The sequence below is a fragment of the Rhinoraja longicauda genome, chromosome 41 (genome assembly GCF_053455715.1).
Source record: "Rhinoraja longicauda isolate Sanriku21f chromosome 41, sRhiLon1.1, whole genome shotgun sequence".
Taxonomy (NCBI): Eukaryota; Metazoa; Chordata; class Chondrichthyes; order Rajiformes; family Arhynchobatidae; genus Rhinoraja; species Rhinoraja longicauda.
Genome location: NC_135993.1, coordinates 7,522,140 through 7,548,200, shown reverse-complemented (window position 1 = coordinate 7,548,200; position 26,061 = coordinate 7,522,140). Strand labels below are relative to the sequence as shown.

Sequence of the window (26,061 nt, the reverse complement as noted above, 5' to 3'; positions counted from 1 at the left end):
TTAACCTACATACCTGTACGTCTTTGGAGTTGTTGTTGTTCCCAAGGCAATTATCCAGTCCACCCTAGGTTTGTGGAGGAAGCCACACGGTGCATACCAAATACATTACACTAGATTGGTAGAAATGCAAGTGAATTGCTGCTTCACCTATAAAGACTATTTTGCTTCCCTGTACGTTTAGAAAGGTAGAAGTGAAAGAAGTTGGCATTTCATCCCAGGGGCAAGATATTGAACAGTAGCCTTCTGCATCTCCACAGTAAAGAAAACAGATTTAGACTGATTTACCATCCTTCATTAAAATTCCAACATAAAGAGCACCAAAACATTTTGTTGCCATTTCAGTGCAGCCTAATAAAATGCAAAAAAATTAAAGACAGACAATAAATACACCTAACAAGTGAATTGACATAGAATTTCCTCCAACAGCAACGAGCGAAATTCTTTTTTCAAAAATATGAGTGTTCCTATGCAGCATTGAAACAGGCCTTGCATGACAATGAGTTAGTGGCAACAGTCAAGTGTCCAAAGTTTCACCCGACCTTGTTTTACCAATTTCACAAGCCTTTTCTCTCTCAACTGTTTACCATTCATACCATTCAAAAATTGATGTTGTCCAGGAGAGTTGACTAGTTTATTATAGATCTTGCAGCTCTAAATTTCTTGCATTTATGCCCACTACATATTTTTCGCACTGGTTGGTGGCTTGTAGGACACATCTAGAACTTCAATAGGTGGAATTCTTATTTCAAACTTCACTCATTGAGTGGAATTTACAAAATACTTTACTGTAGATTTGCTCAAGATGACTGCAGCGGTGGATGGAGAGGAGTGGTTTGTGAGCAGGCCAGGGGCGCGGCTCCAGCTCCCGAGGCGTTCTGATGAATCCAAAGTCGGCTGCAGGTGACATCCTGGAATCGGGAGGGAAGGCGACAGGACGATGCATTCGCGGATTGAGTCGTCGGGTGGTGTGAGCCATCGAAGGCAATGCTGCAACCAGGGGAAATGGCATGGATTAAGCGCCACTGGAGGCCTTACAATGGTTGGACTAGCGCAGGGATCGGACTCAGCATCGAGCAATGATGGAGGGCCTTGACATAATCGCCAGACCGATCACTGCAACACCAATTAAGTGCCACCGTCTGGACAATGGGCCTTTAAGGCCAAGATAAGATGATATTTTTTAAGAACGAAAGTACTCTCGTTTCTTTCCTCTCATACGTTACCATTCTACATCTAGGAATATTTAACTTTCAACGTGCACTTTTTTATGTATTTATCCATTACTGCCACATTATATACCCAAGTGTCTATCTATACCCACACCTCACCAACCATGTCTACCATACTCATTACAAGAGCAATGTTTTTTTCCCTCTGCAAAGTTTACATTTTTTCATTCTACTCTGATCACCCATCATCCCCTACGACATGAAATGAACACTATCTTCAAAGAAGAACGACAGGTAGATATATATAACCCATTTGTAAAAATTAGCAATATTTCAACATGTTGTATCACCATTTTGAACATGCTTGTCTTGTAACATGCATTGCCTTTCATGCTTGTTGAACAGCATAAAACACTGCAGCAGTTCCTACTCAAGTGTCAAACTCTCTCTTGCCTTTCCAAATTTATTAGGTTATTTATTTTGATGGTGAACCCGAAACAATTGGTTGAGTATTATATGGACTTCAACGTGTAGTGTTCCTAATTGAGTCAAGCACCAATGGTAGGGCATTTAATGCACCTTACTGAGATGAAAAAGTATCAATTAATACCACTTCCCTCCCTCCCCTTTTAACCATAACTTTTGATCTTTCTTTCTAGGAAATATTATTAAAAATAATTTAAAGGTAACATGGAATCAGATTCCATCAGGTTACTCTTGTATTGATAATCATATTGATTCCAATATGTTCTCTTGTGCCTAAAAACAAGAACTCATACACCCCATTGGATTGGCTAATTTCCTCAAAACTGCACCCAGATTAATTTTTTTCTTTGCGTATTAAAAAAAAGGTATTAATCATAATCATACTTTATTAGCCAAGTATGTTTTGCAACATACGAGGAATTTGTTTTGCCATACAGTCATACCAATAAAAAGCAACAGAACACACAAAATACATTTTAACATAAACATCTACCACAGTGACTCCTCCACATTCCTCACTGTGATGGAAGGCGAAAAAAAGTTCAATCTTCTTCCCTTCTTTGTTCTCCCACGGTCGGGGGCCTCGAACCTTCCGTTGACAGGGCGATCTTGGCTCCCGTGGCCGGCGGTCGGTCCCTCCGTATCGGGGTGAATCTCAGCTCCCCGCACCAGGTGATCTGACCCCAGGTCGGGGCTAGTCGAACCTTCTGCGACTTTGGAGCTTCCCGACATGGGCGTCTACTCGAGACTGCGAGCTCCTCGGTGTTGAAATCCGCAGGTTGCGGTTGGAGCGTCAATCCCAGGCAAGGGATCGCAGGCTCCGATGGCAAGTCCACGGCCCCGCGGTGAGGCTCAAAGTCAGTCTTGAGCAAGGCCGCCAGCTCCATGATGTTAGGCCGCAGAGCGACCGGAGATACGATCCGGAAAACAATCGCATCTCCGGTAAGGTAAGAGATTGGAAAAAAGTTTCCCCCGACCCCCCCCCACATAAAACAAACCAGAGAACATTAACACATACTTTTAAAACACACTAAAAATAGCAAAATAGACAAAAATACATCAATATTAATCACCATTTATTTACATTTACATCACCATTTATTAATTATTCATTGTATATGCAATACTATTAATGATTAATGCTGGCTATTAAGTAATGTGATAAATAATGTATCATTATTATGCATTACTTATTTTCCTATGCATATTGTCATCCAGGGCTACATCCTCAAAGAACTCTGGTACGTTTGATATACACCATGTCACTTCCAGAAATCCATAGTGACATTATTTAATCTGGTTGATATTTTCTAAGTGTTCTGTTACCTCATCGTTCATAGTAGCCTCTAGTATTTGTCCCACAGAAATAGTCTGTAATTTTTGTTGTTGTTTTGAAAAGTAGCAGGGTAAAGCTCACCAATCTCCAACAACATTCTATTATTCCATAATGTACAAAATTCTAGAAAATGATTAGCACATTAACTGTTCATCATAGAAAATATATATTTGCCCAATCTGACTTTTGTGTGACTTCAGGTTATCAGAGACTGGGATGTGATTACTGGAGTTACTAGAAGCTGCAGGTGATGGAATCGGGAAAGGAACGTGGAGCATGGGACCGAATAAGGGAAGATATGACCTGGTGGGAATGAAGGAGGAAAAGGAGTCCAGACGAGAAGAGTGTGTGGGCGATGGGTAGATGGTATGGGTGAGGAAGAAACTGAGTGAGTGGGAACAGTGTGTTGTCGTAAAGAATGGCAATGAAAGAGGCAGAGGGCCGTTGGGTCAGTGTGGAGTAAAGAGGGGGAGTGAAATGGCTAGCATTTAGGAGCTTCAGGTGCCCATGCGGGCAGAGCACAGATGCTCAGCAAAGCAGTCACTTGGTCTGCACAGTCTCACCGTGGGCATTCCAGCCTTTTGTTATTCCTACCCATCTCTGCTCCACCCCATTCCATCCACCAATCCATTCCTCCTCACCTGGATTCACCTATTGTGTTTAGCTATTACCCCAACCCCACCATACTAGTTACATCCTCTCCACTCTTTCAGTCCAGAGGAAGGGTCTTAAACCTTTTAAAAAAATCAGCTACCCATTTCCTTCCACTGATGCTGTCTGTCTTAAGTTCCTCCAGTAAATTGTTTTGTGTGGGAAGTAATACAGACATACCAGTCTTCCATGATTGTCCACCTCAACCTCCTGGTATATCAGCTCAGTACTCCACCCCCAGATCCCATTTCATCTGCCTCTGCTAAGTTTACGCCACGTTTCCACCATTACCTCTCAGCTGCAGACACCAAAGTCTTGGTCCAAACATGGACAAAACAGTTAAATCCCTGATGACAGATAAGAGCAACTGGCACAGACATCAAGACAGTATTTGATGGAACATGATATCACAGAACCCCAGTAAAACAGAAAACAACAGGCATCAAGTGGTGAACACTGCAATAATTTGAGTCATATTGCATACAAGGTGATTGTCGTTAAAGTATATCAACAATTCCAGACCTCGGAGATGGCAACTGTGCAGTGTGTTGGACCGTACCAATTTCAGTTGTGTTACCAATGACACTCACGCTGTCGACCTCCTCGTGGTGAGCCCTGTCAACTGATCTCAGTCAGGCGAATGTCAACAAACAGAGACAGCAGCAGCAGAAGCAGCTTCATAACTTCTGCTGCCTCAAACGCAAGAAGAATGACATTTCTACCATCATAAAGTGGGGAAATTTTCTGATGACCACACCATGTTTAATTTCTCAACAAAGAACATTCCAAAGCTGAATGCAATAATTATACAACATTCAGTCATGAAAAGACAAGTGGAAACTAATAATTATGCCAATAGAGGCAGCAATGACTGCCAACAAGAATCTAACATTTACTCTTATCATCAATAGCATTACTGTCACTCCACCATAAATATCCTGCAAAGGTGGAGGGGTTGTTACCATTCACGGAAACTAAACTACACCAGACTCTTGCCCACCAATCCTCCACAGAAACTCCTAGAATCCCCTTGCCAACTGCCTCCACTCAAGCTGCCATACACATACTCCATTGCCATTAAGCCCATTGCCCTTTGTTCCTTAACCTGACAACCTTGCCAAGCCTCCCAACCCCAAACACCCCCATCAACCGCAACACCAAAGAACCACTACACCCCCAAACCCCATAATCTTCATCGCCCAGCCAAAGGATCACAAGCCCATCTACTCACAACCACACCTCTTCCTAGACCAGTAACATCAACTGCTAAAAGATGCCGTGTCCATTTTCTGCACTCAGAGCTCAAAACCTCTTCTTCAATCCCCACCACTTAGCCCCCACTCCTTCTACTAACCCCTAGACTACCTCTTCCCTCGGGGTCAAGGAAAGAGCATTTATGTCGCGACCCTGTTTCCACCAATCTTTCCACCACAACGCACAAGAAGCGCAAGACACCATTGTATGCAGATGCCGAGAAGTGTGTTCAGCTCTGGCTGAACAATTTCTAATCTTGTGATGTGGACTCGATAAGAAGACCTCATCCCTCAAACACCCCCCCCCCTTTTCAAAATTCAAAATGATCCTCATCCTCCTCCTTCAGTCACTCTTCCTGTCCACCCCAATCCCCCATCCACATCCCCCAAAACCCAAGCTACATCCCCAATGTGTCCAAACTGTCCCGACCTTCCTAACCCCTATTTGCCCCTGTGACTTCATCCACCCCACCCATTTTCCATCTCCCCAGATCCACTTGCCCACTGACTCCAAAACCCACCACTCTCCCCAGCCCTACCCACTGAACTCCCAGCACTGCCCACTTGCTGACCTCATAACCACAAGACTTGCCTCCCCATCTCATCGCCACCCACCTACCCACTGACTTCCCAGTACCACCCACTTACTCTTGACCTCCCAGTACCACCCACCTACCCCATTGACCTCCCAGTACCACCCACTTACTCACTGACCTCCCAGTACCACCCAACTACCCCACTACACTGACCTTCCAATACCACCCACCTACCCCACTCCACTGACCTTCCAGTACCACCCACCTACCCCACTGACCTCCCAGTACCACCCACCTACCCCACTGACCTCCCAGTACCACCCACCTACCCACTGACCTCCCAATACCACCCACTTACCCTCTTGACCTGCCAGTACCACCCACCTAGCCTCTTATCGAAACGTATAAGATTGTTAAGGGGTTGGACACATTAGAGGCAGGAAACATGTTCCCAATGTTGGGGGAGTCCAGAACCAGGGGCCACGGTTTAAGAATAAGGGGTAGGCCATTTAGAACTGAGATGAGGAAAAAAAATTCAGTCAGAGAGTTGTGAATCTGTGGAATTCTCTGCCTCAGAAGGCAGTGGAGGCCAATTCTCTGAATACATCCAAGAGAGAGCTAGATAGAGCTCTTAAGGATAGCGGAATCAGGGGGTATGGGGAGAAGGCAGGAACGGGGTACTGATTGAGAATGATCAGCCATGATCACATTGAATGGCGGTGCTGGCTCGAAGGGCCGAATGGCCTCCTCCTGCACCTATTGTCTATTGACCTCCCAGTCCTGCCCACTTACCCCACTGACCTCCCAGTACCACCCACCTACCCTCTTGACCTCCCAGTCCTGCCCACTTGCCCCCCACCCAATTTGCCCGCCCACCACCCCATTTGCATCCCCCACCCAAATTGCACCCCCCCCCCCCCCCCCCATTTGCCCCCCCTCCCCATCTCCCGTGCCCGCGCCTTCTCACCCGCTCTGCGACGTCCCTGGCGGCCGGCCGCGACCTCCTGAGGCCGAGGGCGGACGGGGAGCGCAGCAGGTTCCTGATGCGGCTGGTGATGCTGCTGCTGCTGCTGCTGTCCGCGGCCGCCGCCATCCCGGCTCCTCTCCCGCGGCCCGTCGTCGACCGGGAGGAGAAAAAGAAAACTTCCCAACTGCCGCAACTTAGAACACCTCAGAAAGTCCGCCCGGAGTAGCCCTGCGCTCCCAGCGGCCGCGCAGGAAAACTTGTGGAAAACTTTTCTCCGCTGTTTATTCTCGTCGGCGGCGGCAGAGGTGGAGGAGGAGGAGGAGGAGAAAGCGCGCGCTCGCTCGCTCGCCGAGATTTAAACTCCAGCCTCCAACGGCCGGCGCGGCGCGCGGACCCCATTCAAACTCAAGCGGCTGCCGCCGATTGGACAGGCGCCGGTGATGGACGCCTGACTCTCTCCAATCGCCGCCCGACTCTCTGCCTACGGCCTGCCCCTCCGCCCTGTGATTGGACCGAGCCCACCCTAGCAACTAGATCGACCAATCGGCTTCGCGGGATCAATGCAAGCCGCCGCCTGCAACAGGGAAGGACGAGGTAGAGTTACTCAGCTGGGTCGGGCAGCATCTGTGGAGAAAAGGAAAAGGAACAGGTATCTGGGTTAGACCCTGCTTCACACTGAGAGTCAGGGGAGAATAGGGTTCCCATCTATCCCGTATTACAACACAATACAATATAGTCAAGTCAATTTTATTTGTATAGCACATTTAAAAACAACCCACGTTGACCAAAGTGCTGTACATCAGTTCAGGTACTAAGAAGCGAACATACAATGGCACACAAACATAACAGCACATACATAAACAGTTCACAGCGCCCCCTCAGAGGGCCTCAAACGCTAGGGAGTAGAAATAGGTTTTGAGCCTGGACTTAAAGGAGTCGATGGAGGGGGCAGTTCAGATGGGGAGAGGGATGCTGTTCCACAGTCTAGGAGCTGCAACTGCAAAAGCGCGGTCACCCCTGAGCTTAAGCCTTGACCGTGGGATAGTGAGTAGCCCCAAGTCGGCCGACCTGAGGGACCTGAAGATAGAGTGGTGGGTTAGAAGATTTTTGATATAGATGTGGGTGGGGGGGGCTGGGGGGGGGGGCAAGCCCGTTTAGTGCTTTGTATGTGAATAGGAGGAGCTTGAAGTTGATTCTGTACTGTACAGGGAGCCAGTGGAGAGAGGCCAGAATCGGGGTGATGTGGTCCCTTTTACGGGTACCCGTCAGGAGTCCCGCTGCGGCGTTTTGGACCATTAGCAGGCGGGACAGGGATGATATATCTTTATTGTCATTGTACAGGGTTCAACGAGATTGGGAATGTGGCTGGGCGGCCGCCAGTGGTGGAGCGGGAGTACGTGGCCGCTGGCTGGGTGAGGTCACATGGGGCGCGGGGCGGTGACGTCACCCTTTGTCCCTTATTTGGGAGTGAGGAAGTTGACAACCCTAGGGGAGAAGGAAACTAGAGGTATGAAAAGATGTAAAGAACAAATGAATGAAAGATATGCAAGGAAGAAATCAAAGCCAGCCAGAGGGTCAAGGAAAGGTGGAGCCCACAATGGTCCATTGTTGGCTGTGGAGAAGGTGATAACGAGTGGATACAAGCAGTGAAACTGAGCAGGATGACAGTGAAACTAGTAGGATGACTGGACCCTATAGAGTAGGAAGGAACTGCAGATGCTGGCTTAAACCAAAGATGGACAGAAAATGGTGGAGTATCTCAGCGGGACAGGCAGCATCTCTGGAGAGAACTAGTCTGAAGAAGGGTCTCGACCCAAAACGTCACCCATTCATTCTCTCCAGAGATGCTGCCTGTCCACCATTTTCTGTCCATCTTCGGCTTAAACCAGCATCTGCAGTTCCTTCCTACTCAATAGGGTCCAGTCATCCTACTAGTGTGTACTCTTGGTCTCTATTGAGAACTTTCAGTCCATGTGTAAGAAGGAGAAGGAAGTCCTGGGTAATGGTAAAGTGTGAAAATGACAGATCAAAGCAGACGATGGTAAGGAAATGTAGAATGGTTCATTGGTAGCTGAGGGGAAGGCATACAAACAGTAAAATCAATCAGGATAGTGAAACTAGTCGGAAAACAATGGGTGGGGGAGGGAGAGGGAAAGCATTTTGTCTCTGTTTCCAGTGAATAAAGATAGACACAAAGTGCTGGAGTAACTCAGTGGGTCAGGCAGCATTGCTGGAAAATATGAACAGGTGAGGTTTCAAGTAAGGGTCCTGACCCGAAATGTCACCTATTCCTTTTGTCCAGGGATGCTGCCTGACCCATTGAGTTACTCCGGCGTTTTGTGTCTATCTTTGATATAAACCAGCATCTGCAGATCTTTCTTTATTACTCCAGTGAGTAAGTTTGCAGCTTATATTTCACATTCTTTTTATACCAGCCAACGTCTTGCAGTTAGATTTTGGAATTTCATGCTTGATCTGTCTTTATGTGGGCATCTTGGCGCACAACGTGGGCTATTGGTAATAATTCTGCTGTGTGTGTGTGTTTGGGAGCAGAAACAGTAGAATTGTTAATATATTAACATACAAATTAACACAGTTTGCATGTTAATTAAACATAAGAACTGATGGTTAGCAGATGAACAGTTTTAAGTAACTGACCAACAACAACCATTTCCCCTATCTCCACTGCCCTCGATCTATATTCCTTCCTTCAACTTCACGTTTCGGGCCTCTTCTCTCTTTAGCTCCATATGACCATGTGTTTGTCATCAGATTATTCCTTTTTCCTTTATTTTCAACATGTTCACTTCTGGTCCTAGGTTCTCTTTGAATCCTAAGTAATCATTCGGTTTGTCGACAAATACTTTCTCGAACTGTAACTGTATCGAAAGAGAACAAATTGACTGGTTCATCACAGCCTGGTTGGGCAACTTGAATGCCCATGAATGAAGGAGATTATAAAAAGTGGTGGACACTGCCTGGTCTTTCACGGGCACTGACCTCATTTCACTCCTGCCATCAGGAAGAAGGTATAGGAGTTTGAAAACTGTAACATCCTTTAAGAACAGCTTCTTCCCAACAAACATCAGGCTATTGAACACTAAGAACTCCAACTAAACTGAAGATAGACACAAAATGCTGGAGTAACTCAGCAGGACAGGCAGCATCTCTGGTGAGAAGGAATGGGTGACGTTTCGGGCCGTGACCAGCCGAGCGGAGCTGGTCATTTCTTTATTTTTTTCTCCTCTCTCCAACTGAGAGGCGGCACGGTGGCACAGCGGTCGAGTTGCTGCCTTACAGCGAATGCAACGTCGGAGACTCAGGTTCGATCCTGACTACGGGCGTCGTCTGTACGGAGTTTGTACGTTCTCCCCGTGACCTGCGTGGGTTTTCTCCGAGATCTTCGGTTTCCTCCCACACTCCAAAAGACGTACAGGTTTGTAGGTTAATTGGCTGGGCAAATGTTAAAAAAAAGAAATTGTCCCTAGTGGGTGTAGGATAGTGTTAATGTGCGGGGATCGCTGGGCGACGCGGACCCGGTGGGACGAAGGGCCTGTTTCTCTAAATCTAAATCTAAAAAAAAAACTACGAACTGCCTTGCTTGCACTAGGAACTTTGGGCTTTGTACTTTTTTGCATTATATAGGGTTTTATTATTTATTGAACTTTTTTTGTTTATTATATATATTGAGTCCTGTGTTTATAATCCTGTCATGTTGCTGCTGCAAGTAAAAATGTACTTGTTTAGGATTTTAACTTATGGACCAATCCTGTCTTTAGCCATCACTATTTACACTAATAGAATTATGGTCACTGCATCCAAAGTACTCCCTCACTGACACTTCAGTCACTTTCCCTGCCTAATTTCCCAGATTGTGGAGTACTCCCCGCTCTCTAGTAAGGCCATCTACATACTTACTGTTTGAGAAAGATATCCTGGCCAAATTCAACAACTTCACCCCTGGCACTCTGGCTGTCCTCAGCAATATGATGGAAATTGACTTGCAGACTTGGTTCGGCTTGCTCTACCAGTGCGAGGTGAATAGGCAGGCCCCAGTCACTCTTCCTGATTAGCTGAATGAAGGAAATCAGAAATCTCCTGAACACAGCAGCAACCAGGCACAATATTCTCTAAGGAATCTTGCCAATTTCTACCAGAGTTACAAATTTCACAAGCTATTAAAACAAGATTGATTGTAACATAAAATGAGTGGGATGGGGCTCACCTTTTGTTAGTTGGTTTTCTCCCGTTCATTAGGTTGGTTCAGCCCATCTTTAACTTCCACACCTATGCATTGAAATGTATAAGTAAGAAGACAATCGAGGGCTGGAGCACAACATGTTGAGGTGAAGCTGCATTCGGAAACCAGCAATGGAGATTTAGATGTAGTCCAAGTAGAGGTAGCTCTAAAGTAGGTTTGGAGGGATATGGACCAAACACAGGCAGGTGGGACTAGTGTAGCTGGGACATGTTGGTCCCAACTTGGGCCGAAGGGCCTGTTTCCACACTGTATCACTCTGTGATTCTATGAGCTGGAGCATTCAATCCGAGGATCTGGAGAGTATCGGTTGTTGTGGGGCTGAAGCAGGGACGTTAGTCAATGTTATCAAGGTAATTAATGATAACACCAATGTGACTTACATAACTAACGGGCTGAGATTGCTTGTCAACATTATGAAGTGGCTGGGTTCTTGGTTCTTGGTCCTCCAAAATATTCCAAATGGAATTTAAACCGTTTCAGGTAGTTGGCAGACAGTGGGTAAAGCTGTTTGCTAGGAGCAGTGGCTACAACAGACAATGCAGACGAAGGCTTCGATTTAGTTGGAAGACATTTCTGCTCTCCCTGAACATCAACCCACAGACTGATCATTTAGAGAGAGGAGGTGTCTAGAGAAATGAGGGGGATAGACCTGGATGCAGTTAGTTCACTTGGACACTCAACATCAAAAAATCCACAACAAAGACAATGTTAATGATGGCAGATTTGGAGGTGAAAGGGCTTGTTGTACTGATTGAGCAAGAATATTTAACAATGTCAGTCCACACCATGCCATTAAAGAACTGGATAGCCAGTGAGTGCAATGTTAAGGCAGCGAATGGCAAGATTGTGGAGAGGTTAGAGCAGGTGAGAAACTGGAGAAAGATGCATGACTAGGGACTGGAGGGGAATTGAGCAGTAGGAGGCTTCTCAGCTTCTTTCAATAAAATGATGGCCGATCTGAACGTAACCTCAATTCCATATTCCTGCCTTCCTGTGATAAACAAGGGAGTGAAAGGTTATTAAATATCTATCTACCTCTGCTATAGAAGTAATTAACGATTCTGCTTTCCCTGCTGTGGAAAAGAGTTCCAAAGACTCAATCCTCAGAGACAAAAAAAAAGTCAACTTTACTCTGCCTTTTAACGGGCAACCCATATTTCTTTTTAAATAGTGCATTCTAATCTAGCTTCTTCCCCGGGAGGGAAGAAGCTCTACAACTTTTAAAATTATCAATAGTTTGGCCTGGTGGGTGAGCTAAGAGAAGGGAAGAAGATAACAACAGATTTGATCTTTAATCTCAGTTTCGGTGCCAAAGAAGTCTGCACGCTCCTGTGAGGAGAATTATCAAATAAATCTGCGGGGAGAATATTATTACCTTGCCCATTGGTTACACACATGTTAAACTCTGCCCTTCATGGTCATGTCTTGCCTGCCCTGCCCAGGAAGAGAGATTTTCTTGCAAGTCCAGACACACCAGTAGTGTATTCAAACCACACATGAGGAATAGACACAGAATCATATCTAAAAAATGTTCTTGCGTCAGAATTTGTTTCCAATTAAATTCCAAACATAATTCATCCAGATCAGTGGCAAAGATGGAGAAGGTCTGACATTAGGAGATGAGTCTTGCATTCTAATTCTGAATCATCAAAAGCACAGGAAGGTTATTGCAGGCTGGATGTGTGGTGCAGGGCTGATTGGATTCAGATAGGCAAAATGTAAACACAGCCTACTGAACCTACAGATATGGTATGAGTTTGCAAACAGCACTGGGCCACAAAGTGGGAATGATTCCGTTTCTGGACTGTAGTAGTGTGTGTGACATTTAGTTTAAAACTTCTGTTCTGCGCTGGTTATTTATTTTGGTAAGGCAGTACCATTGCCAACTCTGAATGTATTCCTGGAAGTGTTATCATCTGACTTCCTGCCTCTAACCTCCCCGGCCTAGACGACTTTGGGAAAACAATTTTGTGCAGTCTGAGTGTCGCCAGCAAAACCAGCATTCACTGCGTTTGGGAAGGCGATAGTGTGCTGGCACTGTGAATCACTGCTGCATCTCTGGTGATAGTGGTGAATCAGTGCTTTCGGGGCAGGGAGTTCCAGGATATAGACCCAGCAATCACCCAGGGTGATGGAATAGTGATATATTTCCAAATCAAGGTGACATGCGACTTGGAAGGGAAACACTACGTGGCATTTCCATGCACCTGCTGTTCTTGTCGTTCTTGGTACTAGGGGTTTGGAAGATGTTATTGGATTCTTTATTATCATATGTACCAAGAAACTATTATTTTTTGCATACCATTCAGTAAATTACCATATATTTCTATATATTGGGCATGTTATATATTGTTTAAGTACATAATCCATAGGAATAGCCCACTGCGACATATACAAGAGTCGCCAGGTTTTGGTGCCATTTTCCTATAAGTCCACTTGCAACTGGCTATAAAGACCCATTGCAGCTGTTGCCTCCATCCAGATCGTCCAGCGAACCACCGTCCCTCTCCTAACTTTGATAAGGAAATCCGGGTGTTCTTTGTAGCTGGTGCACTCTGTAGGCTTTGATGGCCATCAACTTCAGCTTTAAGAGATTCCTGTGTAAACCTGCCTCGCTTTCAAGGGCAGTCACTTACAACTCATCTCTGAAATTCAGCTTTTTGCTCCATGTTTGAACCAAGGCCGTATTGAATTTTTCAAGAGTGGGTCCCGGTGAAAGCCAAACTGGATATCAATAAGCAAGTTAATGACATGTTCCATTACTTTGCTGGTGATTGAGAGTAGACTGATTGGGCATCAATAAGCTGAATTGATTTTATTCTGTTGTTTTGTGAACAGCAATGTACTGGGCAAATTTCCTTCTCGTCAATTAGATGGTGTGATGAAACGATGACTCAACATTCCGTGCTTTCACTGGGATGTTGTCTGCTCCCATTACCTCATTTATACCTAGCTTTTAAAATCATGTAGAATTAATTGAATTGACTGAGGAATGGCTTTGAGGTTCTCAGGAAATACCCCACAATAGACCTTTGGCACAGTACTTCACAATATCCCATCTCCCAATGGGCCACAAAGCTCTTTATTGACAACTCGATTCTTGAAATGGCACTCAGAACAACCCTCTTATTTGTCTAAGATACTTGTGTTTATGGAGAATGGTTAATAATAATTTCCATGTTAGTTACTGTTCCCATTGTTCTCGCAGGTTGCATGCAGCAGTGCTCTGGAGATTAACTTTCAGTTCCTGGATTAGCTGACCAACGCTGTCAATGGTGTGGGTTTGTGGAATCCATCCACTTTGTGACTGAATTTACTGGGAAACGTTTAGAGTTTAAACAGGCCTAAAGGTACAGCGAGGTCCAACACCGAGCAGTGAACAATTAACACAAAGCTTGGTCCTCAAAACCCAAGAGGATTTGAGTTTAGGAGCAGGGAGGTTCTGCTGCAGTTGTACAGGGCCTTGGTGAGACCGCACCTGGAGTATTGTGTGCAGTTTTGGTCTCCTAACCTGAGGAAAAACGTTCTTGCCTTAGAGGGAGTACAGAGAAGGTTCACCAGATTGATCCCTGGGATGGCAGGACTTTCATATGAGGAAAGACTGGATAGACTGGGCTTGTACTCGCTGGAATTTAGAAGACTGAGGGGGGATCTTATAGAAACATATAAAATTCTTAAGGGGTTGGAGAGGCTAGATGCGGGAAGATTGTTCCCGATGTTGGGGGAGTCCAGAACCAGAGGTCACAGCTTAAGGATAAGGGGGAAGTCTTTTAGGACCGAGATGAGAAAACATTTCTTCACACAGAGTGGTGAGTCTGGAATTCTCTGCCACAGAAGGTAGTTGAGGACAGTTCATTGGCTATCTTTAAGAGGGAGTTAGATGTGGCCCTTTTTGCTAAAGGGATCAGGGGGTATGGAGAGAAGGCAGGTACAGGCTACTGAGCTGGATGATCAGCCATGATCATATTGAATGGCCTACTCCTGCACCTATTTTCTATGTTTCTAAGTGTGCACCATAAAAAGCATACTGTTAGGTTGCAGCACAGCTTGGTTTGGGAACAGTCCTGCCAAAGAAGTAAAAACATTACAGGGTTGTGGATGTAGCCCAGTCCATCGCATGGACCAGACACTCCACCACTGTATCCATCTACACCTCACATTGCCGCAGGACAGCAACCAGCATCGCAAAGACCTTTCCCACCCCAGCCATTACTACTTCCTCTTGCTCCTGATATGGAGAATGAATGTACACACCACCAGACTCAGGAACTGCCTTCTTCTCCTGTTATCAGGCTTTTGAATGGTTCTTAAATAAGCTCGGGTGCAGTCCCAATTCTCCAATCTACCTCGTTGCGGACATCGAAGGTATCACAAAATGCTGGAGTAACTCAGGTCAGGCAGCATCTCTGGAGAGAAGGAATGATGAACTTTGTCTCTGGAGCTGTTATGCCACAATGTTGAAAACTATATTCTGTACTCTTTGCTCTACCTTATGTACAAGTTTGCCTTGATTGTATTAATGTACAGTTTTCCTTTTCACTGTAGCTTAGTACAATTGACAATAGCAGCCTAAAAATATGGTTTAGATTTTTTTAGATTTAGAGATACAGCTCGGAAACAGGCCCTTCGGCCCACCGAGTCCGCGCCGCCCAGCAATCCCCGCACATTAACACTATCCTCTACACACACGAGGGACAATTTTTTTACATTTACCCAGTCAATTAACCTACATACCTGTAAGTCATTGGAGTGGTGAACTGATTTTTTTTCCTTTTACATGTAGCAGATAGAACTGACTAGGGTTCAGTGACAAAGTCCTGTGAGTGGAACGGGGAGGGGTTTCCTGGAGGGAAGGAGGCCAAGATATATAATACAGGTATATAAAATTGTAAGAGGCATAGCTAGAGTAGATAGCCAATGTCTATTTGATATAATAGGGGTGTCGAAAACTAGAGAGCATATATTGAAGGGGTGAGGGAGAAGGCTTAAAGATCATCAGGGGGGTGGAGGGGTGACTTTTCACACAGAGTAGTTATCTTGAATGAACTAGCTGAGGTGGTGAAGACAGAAGCAGGAACAACATTTAACAGGCATCTATACAGGTATTTGAATGAGGAGGGCGTAGAGGGATATGGGGTCAATGCAGGCAAATGGGATTAGTATAGATAAACATAACGCTAGGTATAGATGCAGTTGGGCCAAGAGCCTGTTTCTACGCTGTTTAACTTGGGGTGACACATATATAGAACAAGGAACAAATCCTGACCGCGCACAGGATTCAATGAGAGATTGACCCCTAATGGGTCCTGATACTCTTGGCTTGAACAGCTTTTGGGACTTGGTCAATAATATCATTCATCACAGGTGCCTTAGCATTAACCTGGCAACTCACATCATTCTTGGTCTATTGAATGTGGTATATTGTCTTATCCCATTCCTCCACACACGGTTTTGATTATCCTATTTGCAAATTGGTATTATCCAAACCTTCATTGGTCTGATATTTATTCAACACATCCTTTGACTAGTGTAGCAGGACCAGCAACATGTTAACAAAGAGCTAGAGAAGTTACATGCGGTTGTTGGGTTAATATCGGCATGTCTGTTCTCTGCATTTCTGTTGAAGCTGCTCTGCAGGCAATATCACATTGACTCGCCCGGTAACATCAGAAACTGGACCAGGAGTCGGTGGGACAACCTCTTAAACCTGATCTGCCATTCAAAAGTTCATCGTTAATCTGATATAAAAACAGAAAATGCTTAAACTCAGCAGCCGGGCAGCATCTGTGGAAAGAGAAGTTCTAAATGTTTCAGGTTTGAAACCCTTCATCAGAACCAAGAAAGCAAAAACAAGTTAGTCCAGCTGGTAGAGAAGTGGGGGAGGGCAGTGGGTGGGACAAATTCCCAGCATCTGCAGATGTTTCTTGTTTGATTTTCATGGCTAAACTGATGCTGGCCTCACTCAGTTCACTTCTCCCTGTTCTCCATTCCCCGATCCCCCCCCCCCCCCCCCCTAAAGTCTAAATATCTATCTCAGCCTTGAATAGAGATATATATTCATTCATTGGAAATATATCTTTGAAAATATATCTTACTCGTTTCCAAATTGAATCAAGGCTATTTCCCTTAGTTCTAGATTATCCGAACGAGGGGAAGTAGCATCTTGGTCAGTCATATAGCATAGAAACATGCCCTTTGGCCCAGCTTGTCCATGTCTACCAAGATGCCCCATCTCCCTCTAAACCTTTCCTATGCATGATCCTATCTGAATATCTTCCCTGACCACCCCCTTCAGAATAGTTACACATTTCAATAAGATCACCTTTCATGCTACTAATCTGCATAATCTTTCCTTAGAATCAATTTTGTTAACATTGACCTTACTGTCCTAAAATTAACTGGAGGCTCTGGTTACATTCACTGTAATTCTCAGGAGGGAGATTCCACTGTAATAGTCACTTCTATTCTTGAAGTGCCATAACATTGTAAGTTTGATGGACCAAGTCCTCCATCAGGTTTGGACTGAATATCTATATCTTAGTGAGATGGGTGGTGCAGGAGCTGGAGCTGCTGCTTCACGGCACCAAAGACCCAGGTTCAATCCTGACCTCGGGGGCTGTCTGCATGGAGTTTGAACATTCTCCCTGTGACTGCATGGGTTTCTTCCCACATCCCAAAGACGTGCTGATTTGGAGGTTGATTAGCCTCTGTAAATTGCCACAAGTGTGTAGGGAGTGAATGAGAAAGTGGGATAACATAGAACTAGTGTAAACAGATCAATGGTCGGCATAGATAGGTGGGCCAAAGGCCCTGCCTCCACACTGTAACTCCAAACAAAACTATCCCATGTTTAATAGTTGGATGCCATCTCTGATTTTATTATTAGCAAGGACCTGCTGCTTCATTTGGTTCTTTGATGCTTGGTTTGGCCAGCTTGTTAGCAGTTTCCAGCACATTTGAACATACCAGAGCTCTTGGGGAGTTTTCCGCCCAATGCTCCATTCGTTCTTCTGGGTAGTGATGTCGTCTCGATTATCCTCAGATAAGTGACAGTGCCACATCCCTCCATTCAATAATGGTCCAACCAAGATTCAAAGTGGAGCTTTTGTCCTCATTTCTCCCTATACAGACTGTGGCCATTGATTGTAGAGCAGAGTCTAATACCCATGCCTAACAAGTCCTTGCACCAAGTTGATTGCTGGCCATTTCTGAGGGGAAGTCAGTCAGCCACATTGGTGGGTGTGGAATCACACACTGGCTGGACAGGATAAGGATGACAAATTTCATTCTCTGAGGGACTTTAATAAAGCAGATGGGTTTTTATGGAAATCTTCCAGTCTACCACTCGCTCCAATGTTATGCTCCTTTGCTATGAACTTCCAAGACAAAAGGAACTGCAGATGCTAGAATCTTGTAGAGCACAAATACTGTAGTAACTCAACAGGTCAGGCAGCATGTCTGGAGGACATGGATAAACAATGTTTTGAGTGGGGATCCCTCTTCTGACTGCCATTGCTAAGTGTTGTTTCGGATTGGGATCCGTCTTCACACCTTGAAGTGTCACCTATCCATGTCCGTCAGAGATTCTGCTGACCAGTGCTGTTCTTGATTTGAACTTCTCCATGTCAGGAATTTATCTGTAGTCTGGTCCCACAATCCTTGTTGAGTGGACCCACAGCCTCAACTACCAGAAGGGCCATTTGAAAGCTGTCACTTACAGGCGGAGTTTATCCCCAGCAGCACGGTGGCACAGCAGTACAGTTGCTGTCTCACAGCGCCAGAGACCCAGTTTTGATCTTGACTACAGGTGCTGTCTGTAGTTTGTATCTTCTATCGGTGACTGTGTAGCTGTGTACCCCAGGTACTCCGGTTTCCTCCCACAGGTCAATTGGTTTGGTGAAATTGTAAATGGTCCCCAGCGTGTAGAATAGTGTGAATGTGCGAGGATCGCTGGTCACCGCAGACACAGTGGGCCGACAGGCCTGTTTCCGCGCTGTATCTCTAAACTCTAAAAGCCCAACTCTTCATTTTAATTACATATAGTTACAGTGGAGATGTAGTGGTGAAAATGTATGGTGAAAATGCATTATAGATTTGAGGTGAACAGGAATGTTTAAAATTGACAGGAGTTACGGTGGAGAGCGAGAGGTCAAAGCTTGTGGAGATCACTAATCAGACACTAAATTTCTTGTCGCTTGGATGTGAATAAGATCAACACCTAGCCAAATAAAACATTTTGCAGCAAACATGCTTTTTAATGAGTTTGCTGTATTTACAGAGTATTCATACTAAAAATAATTCTCACCATTAGGTGATGCACCTTTCATTGAAAAATATTAAAAATACAAATAACACTGGTATTACTTTACAAACTGGCTTAGATAAATTCAGTAGCAAATCAATATTTGCCATTTAAAAAAGATATCCTTTAGTCACAAGGAACTACAACGACGTGAAAGGAAAACTTCCATTATGCAGACAAGCACTTGAACACACCATGAATTTAAAAAAAAGTCATGTTTTCTACATTGTGAAATAACATTAAGGAGTTTTTCCTTATTAAATGTTTCAATCATGCTCTGGAATCTTCACACAGTCCAGCTTATATCCATTTTTTCACAGAATTTGTTACACTGATAAATACCTTGTTTGTTACATTTATTTAAAAAATTGCATTCACATAGCACCTAATTACATCTCTTGAATGTCTCAAGGAGCTTCACACTTACAATTATCTTGTAACGCAGTGATTGTTATGTAGGCAAATAAAAGCAGCCAATTTGGGTAACCAAGAGCTCATCAACATTGAGTGTAATATCCAGTTAAGGGAGGAATGTTGGCCAGGACAGCACGAGATCTCTCCCCGTCATTGACGTACTGGTTTCTAATGCCTACCTCACACCTACCCAAAGAATATCAACTCCGTAAACAATGGTTGGGTTTGACTAAATTATGGACTCGTGTCTTCAAGTAGTGATTAAGTCCACAATTTTCTCACTTGGATTAGAGGGGAAGCAATTGACAAAGCTACTACTTTCCTTCAATTCTCAATGTCATCGTCATGATTAAACAATTAATCAAATTTCTAGTTTTCGGTCTGAGCAATTGATAGGAAGGTACATTTTCTATGGACTAGGCTAGAGGTTGAACCCGAACTACAGTCATCAGATGATAGGACCTGGGCCTTCACACACAATATATGTGCCAGCCATGAAGCCAATGATCGCATGATCATGATCACATGGGAATACAATCCAAAAGTATTTTCAAATACAAATTTACCTGTGAATAATCACTTATATAAGTGGCAGATAATCCACTCCCTTAGCTTGTATATTGGCTAAGCAGTCTACAGATAAACTTAAAATTAGCACTAAAACTAATTTTTAAATAACTGTTTAAAGACAGGCTACATCTGCCACAGTGCATAGATTATATTTTGCTCTGCATTTCAAGCTGGTGCCCACGTTTCTCAAGCTGCAAGGTTCCAATCTTTTCGTTTTCCATTAGCTGCAGCAAGGCTTTATTGTGAAATTAAATGCGAAGGGAAATGCAAGATGCCTAGAAGAGAAGCAACAACAAAAACTTTGGAATGCTGCAGGTGAAAGGGGAATGAAAAATAAACTTTCCCACGTCAGGAATGATTACGCGAGCCGTTGAGAGGTGCAGGTGCTGTGAACTGAAGTTGCCTCACGAGATAGACACAAAAAGCTGGAGTAACTCAGTGGGTCAGGCAGCAGCTCTGAAGAGAAGGAATAGGTGACATTTTGAGATGAGACCCTCCTTCAGACTGAGTCAGAGGAGAGGGAAATGAGAGATATGAAAAAGAACATAGAACAAATAAGTGAAACGTTGCCTCACGAGAAATTGGTTGCCCATTTGGTAACGCAGATTTCATTCTTATTCCTGACACACACACGCACACACAGAGTAAACTATGTTTACCCGAAGTTTTAACAGATGTAGCAAAAATTCAAGTAAGTTCAATCACTGGGGCTGCCCTTCATCTGTCCCTGTGGCTGCCCCTCATCTGACTTTCCAAAAACAGATATGTGGAAATCAAGGAAAGGTTCAGTGTAAGGGGTTGGAAAAGTTTTTTTGCAATGGGCACCAAAACAAAATTAAGTTAAAAACAGGAAAAAAGATTTAAAATGGTACAGAGAAACAGAACAATGGTGATCAGTAACGATTAGTTTCACCTTCAGCTCCACCCTCCTCTCAGCCTTTTAAAGGACTAAACAAACTGATTTTACAGAATATAGAAACCAAAGAACTGCAGATGCTGGTTTACTAAGTAAAGACACAAAATGCTGGAGTAATTCAGCGTGTCAGGGAGCATCCGTGGGGAACATGGATAGATGACGTTTCGGGTTGGGACCCTTCCTCAGACTGACTGCAGGGGAGGGGAGAAAGGGTTTTCAGGACAGGTGGCATGGATTTCACTTGTACACTGGTTAACATTAGTTCCTCACTGAACACAAAGCAGCCAGTAACAGTGAGTTAATTTAATATTAGCTCAATTGTTCCTTTTTGAAATGCAACTATTTAAAATTCAGATTTAACAAATATTTTACCCTCCGGCAACAGGATTTTTTAAAATTTCCTAACGCTGGGCATTCTAGTATGAATGGAACTGTGACTGCTGTATTTTTGCTTCTGAAATTGGGAGGGGGGGAGGAAAACATATCACTGCAGTCCTAGACCACTACACCCTTCCAACACTCTGCATGATACACTTGCAAGTTTCTCCTCAAAGGCCAACAGGTTTCATGGCAAATTCTATAAACAGCTAAGCAATTATCTTATCTGAAGATTAGCTATTATATGCAACAGAATTTTAGAAACTGTACACAGCCTTGACTTCTGTGTTTTCTAAAGTCTACCATGAAACACAACTGTGCCATGCCTTGAAGTTCAAAGCACTGTTACATTAGGCTGGGAATTTCAAAAAGCACTCAAACAAAACGCAAAACACAACAGATGCCAGAGATGGCTGTGCACACAGAAAATAAAATATAAGCAGATCACGAGAGCAACAGGAAAAAAAAGATGTCAGAGGATATTTCCCCATGGCAGTGCAGGGCCAGATTATGAGGAGGTAGAACATTGGTGACCCTTCAAATCCATTGTGGCAAAATGTGCCTCACATGCAGCATTGTGAAATATATACAGTTACAGTACTGAAAATGTGCATAAGTATTGTCATCTGTTCACCACTTCCAGAAATCTTTCTTTCACCAGGATATACTCAAATGTTACATCAGACCAATTTCTTCCACCTAGTACCCATAATCATGCAAGATAAAGGAGTGGAGTTCTTCCAAATTACAGAACTAGCAATCATAACCAAAAGATGGTCCAATTAAATTTTCTGGGATCCACATTTTAATCAGGGATCCCAAGAAACATGTACAAGGATTAAATCCAGTTTTCCATAATTTGGGTAACTTTTTTCTACCCATTTTTTTGTGTTCACATTTAGGATTCATCCATCACTGAGGCATCGGTGTTAAAACAGACCGCTGACCCTCAAACACTAAACCAACACCAGGAGCTGTGGTACAAATTGAACTGAACTCTGAGTTACATACATACAAGTGCTGGACCACTAGAAATAGAAGGACATCTCGGGTCATCATAACCTCAACCCAAGAATTGGTTAGAAAAATGGTTGTACATGGTCCAAGTCTCTGCACTAAACTACAATTCCTCAAATCTGAAATCCACATTCACAGAGCAGTATCCAATTCATCAGTGGAGATACCACAAGGAACCTGCTGGTTCCTACAGAAGATGGAGTGGATAAAAGAATCACAGCATTATTCACACTGGCTGACCATAGGGCTCAACTTAGTTCATTTATGCATAATGACACCGAATAGCCCCAAGGTTCACCTAGACTATTGTTTTTTGGGAATTTATGCCACGATCGGTTAGTTTAGAACGTGAAAACAGGACCCATACTAGTTCTCAGCTAGGGAGCAATAAACAACCTGTGCTGGGACCACAAAAAGGAAATCACTGCAGATACTCACACTTGCAATTACAATAAAATGACTCATCTTAGTCATGGGGGGTTCTTCAGGGAGCGACAGGCCTGAATAACAGCAAAGTTGTTAATTTTAACCGTTTTACGTAGAAAAGTGTACCCATAAGTAGCTGCTTTGCAAAGAGCTAGATATCCTCTCAGCCATTTTAGCTTTAGTGTAAGATTCTGGAACATTTTTTTTAATGTCAATGAAAATTGCTAAGTGCTGCACAAAAGTAACAGCTGCACAAGAAGGGTACTCTTGTGAGAAGGTTTTTGTGCAATGTGCTTCATGTACGATCATGTTAAAAACTGAAGACCTAAGCCTGAATGCTAGTATACAAGGGAATGCACTTTAAACTAGAAAGATTTCGTCCCTGCCCGACCAGGTTACGCGCAGCAACCAAGAACAGTGGGGACACCAGTCTTCAGAAATCAAGAGTCTAACTTGCAAAATGAACCCATTCCTACAGACCCTCAATAACCTGTTGAATTAGGGCCCACTTGGGCACGTTAAAAAACATTCTTATGATTCACCTCTGCATATTAAATAATCTTCAACTAATAATCTAGGTGGGATGGGGCGGGACGGAGTGGTGTGTTTTTACTATTGGTGTCTCCATAGATACGAAACTCTACAGGAGTTTCACTTTGGGGATGCATTCTCCACATCGATCATTCCACCTTCACTCTGGGTTGGCTCCACAGCTCTCAGTTACACCCCCCAATCACCTCATTGTGCAAATGCGAATATTGCAACCAAGTCAACAGCTGTACAGCTTGCAGTTCCAACTGCTCCTAGGGCTACACCCCTCTGGTTACACTCTTCCAGCCGGATAGACAGCAACCCTGATGAGGGCAGAAGAAGGAGAAAGGGAAGAGAACTTGGCCTTTGTTCAGTCACGAAAGCAGCAGAGCAAGACTGTCTTGAACAGCTTTAAAAAGCTGCGTGTAAACATGAGTCAAATCTAACATTAGCACAGGGTGCAGCCCTTGCTGTTATGTTTCAGAAGCTTGCCTCAGGCGAGCCCAATCCGAGTCACGGCTCATCTATCCAAAACAAAGCTCAACCTTTCTGGCCACTAGTTACTCAGCCAGTCTTCCATTAAGGCATGGAGAAATCTTCGGCACGGGAGTGCAAGTGAAAGAGAAGAGACAGCAACATTTGTTACTGTCAGAGCTACTCCATTAAGGAACCCTTCTCACTACTACTGTGTGGAATCCAGGAGCAAGTAACCTCCATTTGCATTTGCTTCATTGGCAGAATGAATATCTACGGAAGATATAAATATTTTGGGCTCTTTGACTGCATTTGCTGCTGTAGTAGAGTCGCTGGAGGAGGCCAAATCCAGGTCTAGCTCGGCTTCCATTTGCCCCAGTTCCCCTCTATTCAGGGCTGGACCCTGTTTCAGTATTTGGTCTGGCAGAAGTCTATGCAAGTTTCCACCGTCCACAAAAAGGTTAGTCGGATCTGTGTAGACACACTGGGCGAGGGGAGATTCATCGACAGTGGTGACGGAAGCCTTCTGGAAACAATGGATCGACTTGCTGGCATTGTCAAACAATGTTTGCGGGACGTTCTCCAAATCTTCTCGTTTTGATTTCCATGTCCATGGTTTTATGCCGGCCTCCTGCACTTTCTTGGCCAGTTTCTGTAGGATATCCTGTCCCTTTGTTGATCTGATAGCCTGCAGTTTCCCTTTTACCGCTGATCGAGAATCGGTTTGATCTTTCCCTTGAGCGGCCGCAGTACTGTTATTGCTTGCTGACGTTGACCAAAAGGGAGCCTCTTGTGCTGGCTTTTCAAGTTGACCTCCATTTAATGGCAACCGGTCTGATGTCGGTTTGAATTTCTGGCTCAATGCGTTCACATGCCCTTCTTCATCCTTCACAGTCTTAAGGTTTCTTGATGCTACATCTAATAATCGTGATACCGTGTTATGGACTTGGCCTGATGTTTTTCTTCGCCTCTGCATGATCTCGCTCAATTGGGATGATGGTGAAGCAAGCAAATAATCTTCTGTGTAAGAAATATAGGGAAAGAAATATCAATACATTCGAAAAACACAAGTTACTATCTGTGCAACGTATTTAGAAATAACCGTAAAATAAAAGATTAGATTTTATTACCATGTTGATTCAACACATAATGAGCTCAAATAAAACTCAAAATCCATATTATAAATCAGACAGATGACCAGTTCAAAAAATATAGTTATCTCAATACAAACAGGACACCGATTTACAAACAGTGTATACTTTCCACAGAACAGTTTCCACAGAAGTACTCGGTTGCAACAGCATTAGGAATCTTCAAGGAAAGGTCAACACCAAAGAACCCAAAGAATGCCAATTTTAATCTCTCTGCTGCTCATGGAGTCAGTTATTATTTAGTTTAAGTTTAGAGATACAGCGCGGAAACAGGCCTTTCGGCCCACCGAGTCCGCACCGACCAGCGATCCCAGTACATTAACACTACCCTACACACACGAGGGACAACTTTACATTTATACCAAACCAATTACTACAAACCTGTACATCTTTGGTAGGAATAAAGGGATCTATCAGATTGTGAGTGTCCTCTGGTTTCTTGAAAGCAAAAATCCAATGCTAGGCTGCAATGGTGTCAACACTGTAACCAGGGAGTGCAAAAATGATTGAATAATTTCCTTTGAGACACTGCTGTAAACTACTGTGGGTGACTGTGTACATGTAATTTATATGTTCGAACAGGTAACTTATTTTAGTGTAGAAAGGAACTGCAGATAGAGGTTTATACCAAAGGTAGTCACAAAGTGCTGGAGTAACTCAGCGGGTCAGGCAACATCTCTAGAGAAAAAGGATGGGTGATGGGTTGGGTCGGGACCTTTCCTCAGATTGAAGATGGGTCCCGACCCAAAACATCACCCATCCTTTTTCTCCGGAGATGCTGCCTGACCAGCAGTGCGTGTCTTTCTAACCTATTTTAATGTTCTTCGTGGAGAGGTACATACTAAAGACTCTCATGCATTACTCCCAATCGTACAACATTGCCTATTAATGTGTAGGAAGGAACTGCAGATTCTGGTTTGAACCGAAGGAAGACATAAAATGCTGGAGTAACTCAGCAGGACGGGAAGCATCTCTGGATAGAAGGAATGGGTGACCTTTTGGGTCTCGACCCAAAATGTCACCCATTCCTTCTATCAAGAAATGCTGCCTGTCCCGCTGAGTTACTCTAGTATTGCCTATTGATTCCTACTTCAATGACTAAAAAGTCATTTACAATCTAAGAAAATAACTGTCTGAAGAAGGGTCTCGACCCGAAACGTCACCCATTCCTTCTCTCCTGAGATGCTGCCTGACCTGCTGAGTTACTCCAGCATTTTGTGAAA

At 44.1% G+C, this 26,061-nt stretch overlaps 2 protein-coding genes across 9 annotated transcripts in view; both read right to left on the bottom strand.

The window, feature by feature from the left end:
* LOC144611868 (mitogen-activated protein kinase-binding protein 1-like) overlaps positions 1-6,684 on the bottom strand; it is a 57,216-nt gene extending 50,532 nt beyond the window's left edge. Inside the window, exon 1 of the mRNA XM_078431177.1 lies at positions 6,399-6,684. Within this exon, the coding sequence (XP_078287303.1) occupies positions 6,399-6,524 (126 nt within the window). The 5' untranslated portion in view covers positions 6,525-6,684. The remainder of the gene's footprint in view (positions 1-6,398) is intronic.
* Positions 6,685-18,916: 12,232 nt separating this feature from the next.
* LOC144611834 (uncharacterized) overlaps positions 18,917-26,061 on the bottom strand; it is a 72,614-nt gene continuing 65,469 nt past the window's right edge. For all 8 annotated transcript variants that reach the window (XM_078431122.1, XM_078431125.1, XM_078431123.1 and 5 more), the window contains one exon: positions 18,917-24,707. In XM_078431122.1, coding sequence (XP_078287248.1) covers positions 23,896-24,707 — 812 coding nt within the window. In that variant the 3' untranslated portion in view covers positions 18,917-23,895. The remainder of the gene's footprint in view (positions 24,708-26,061) is intronic.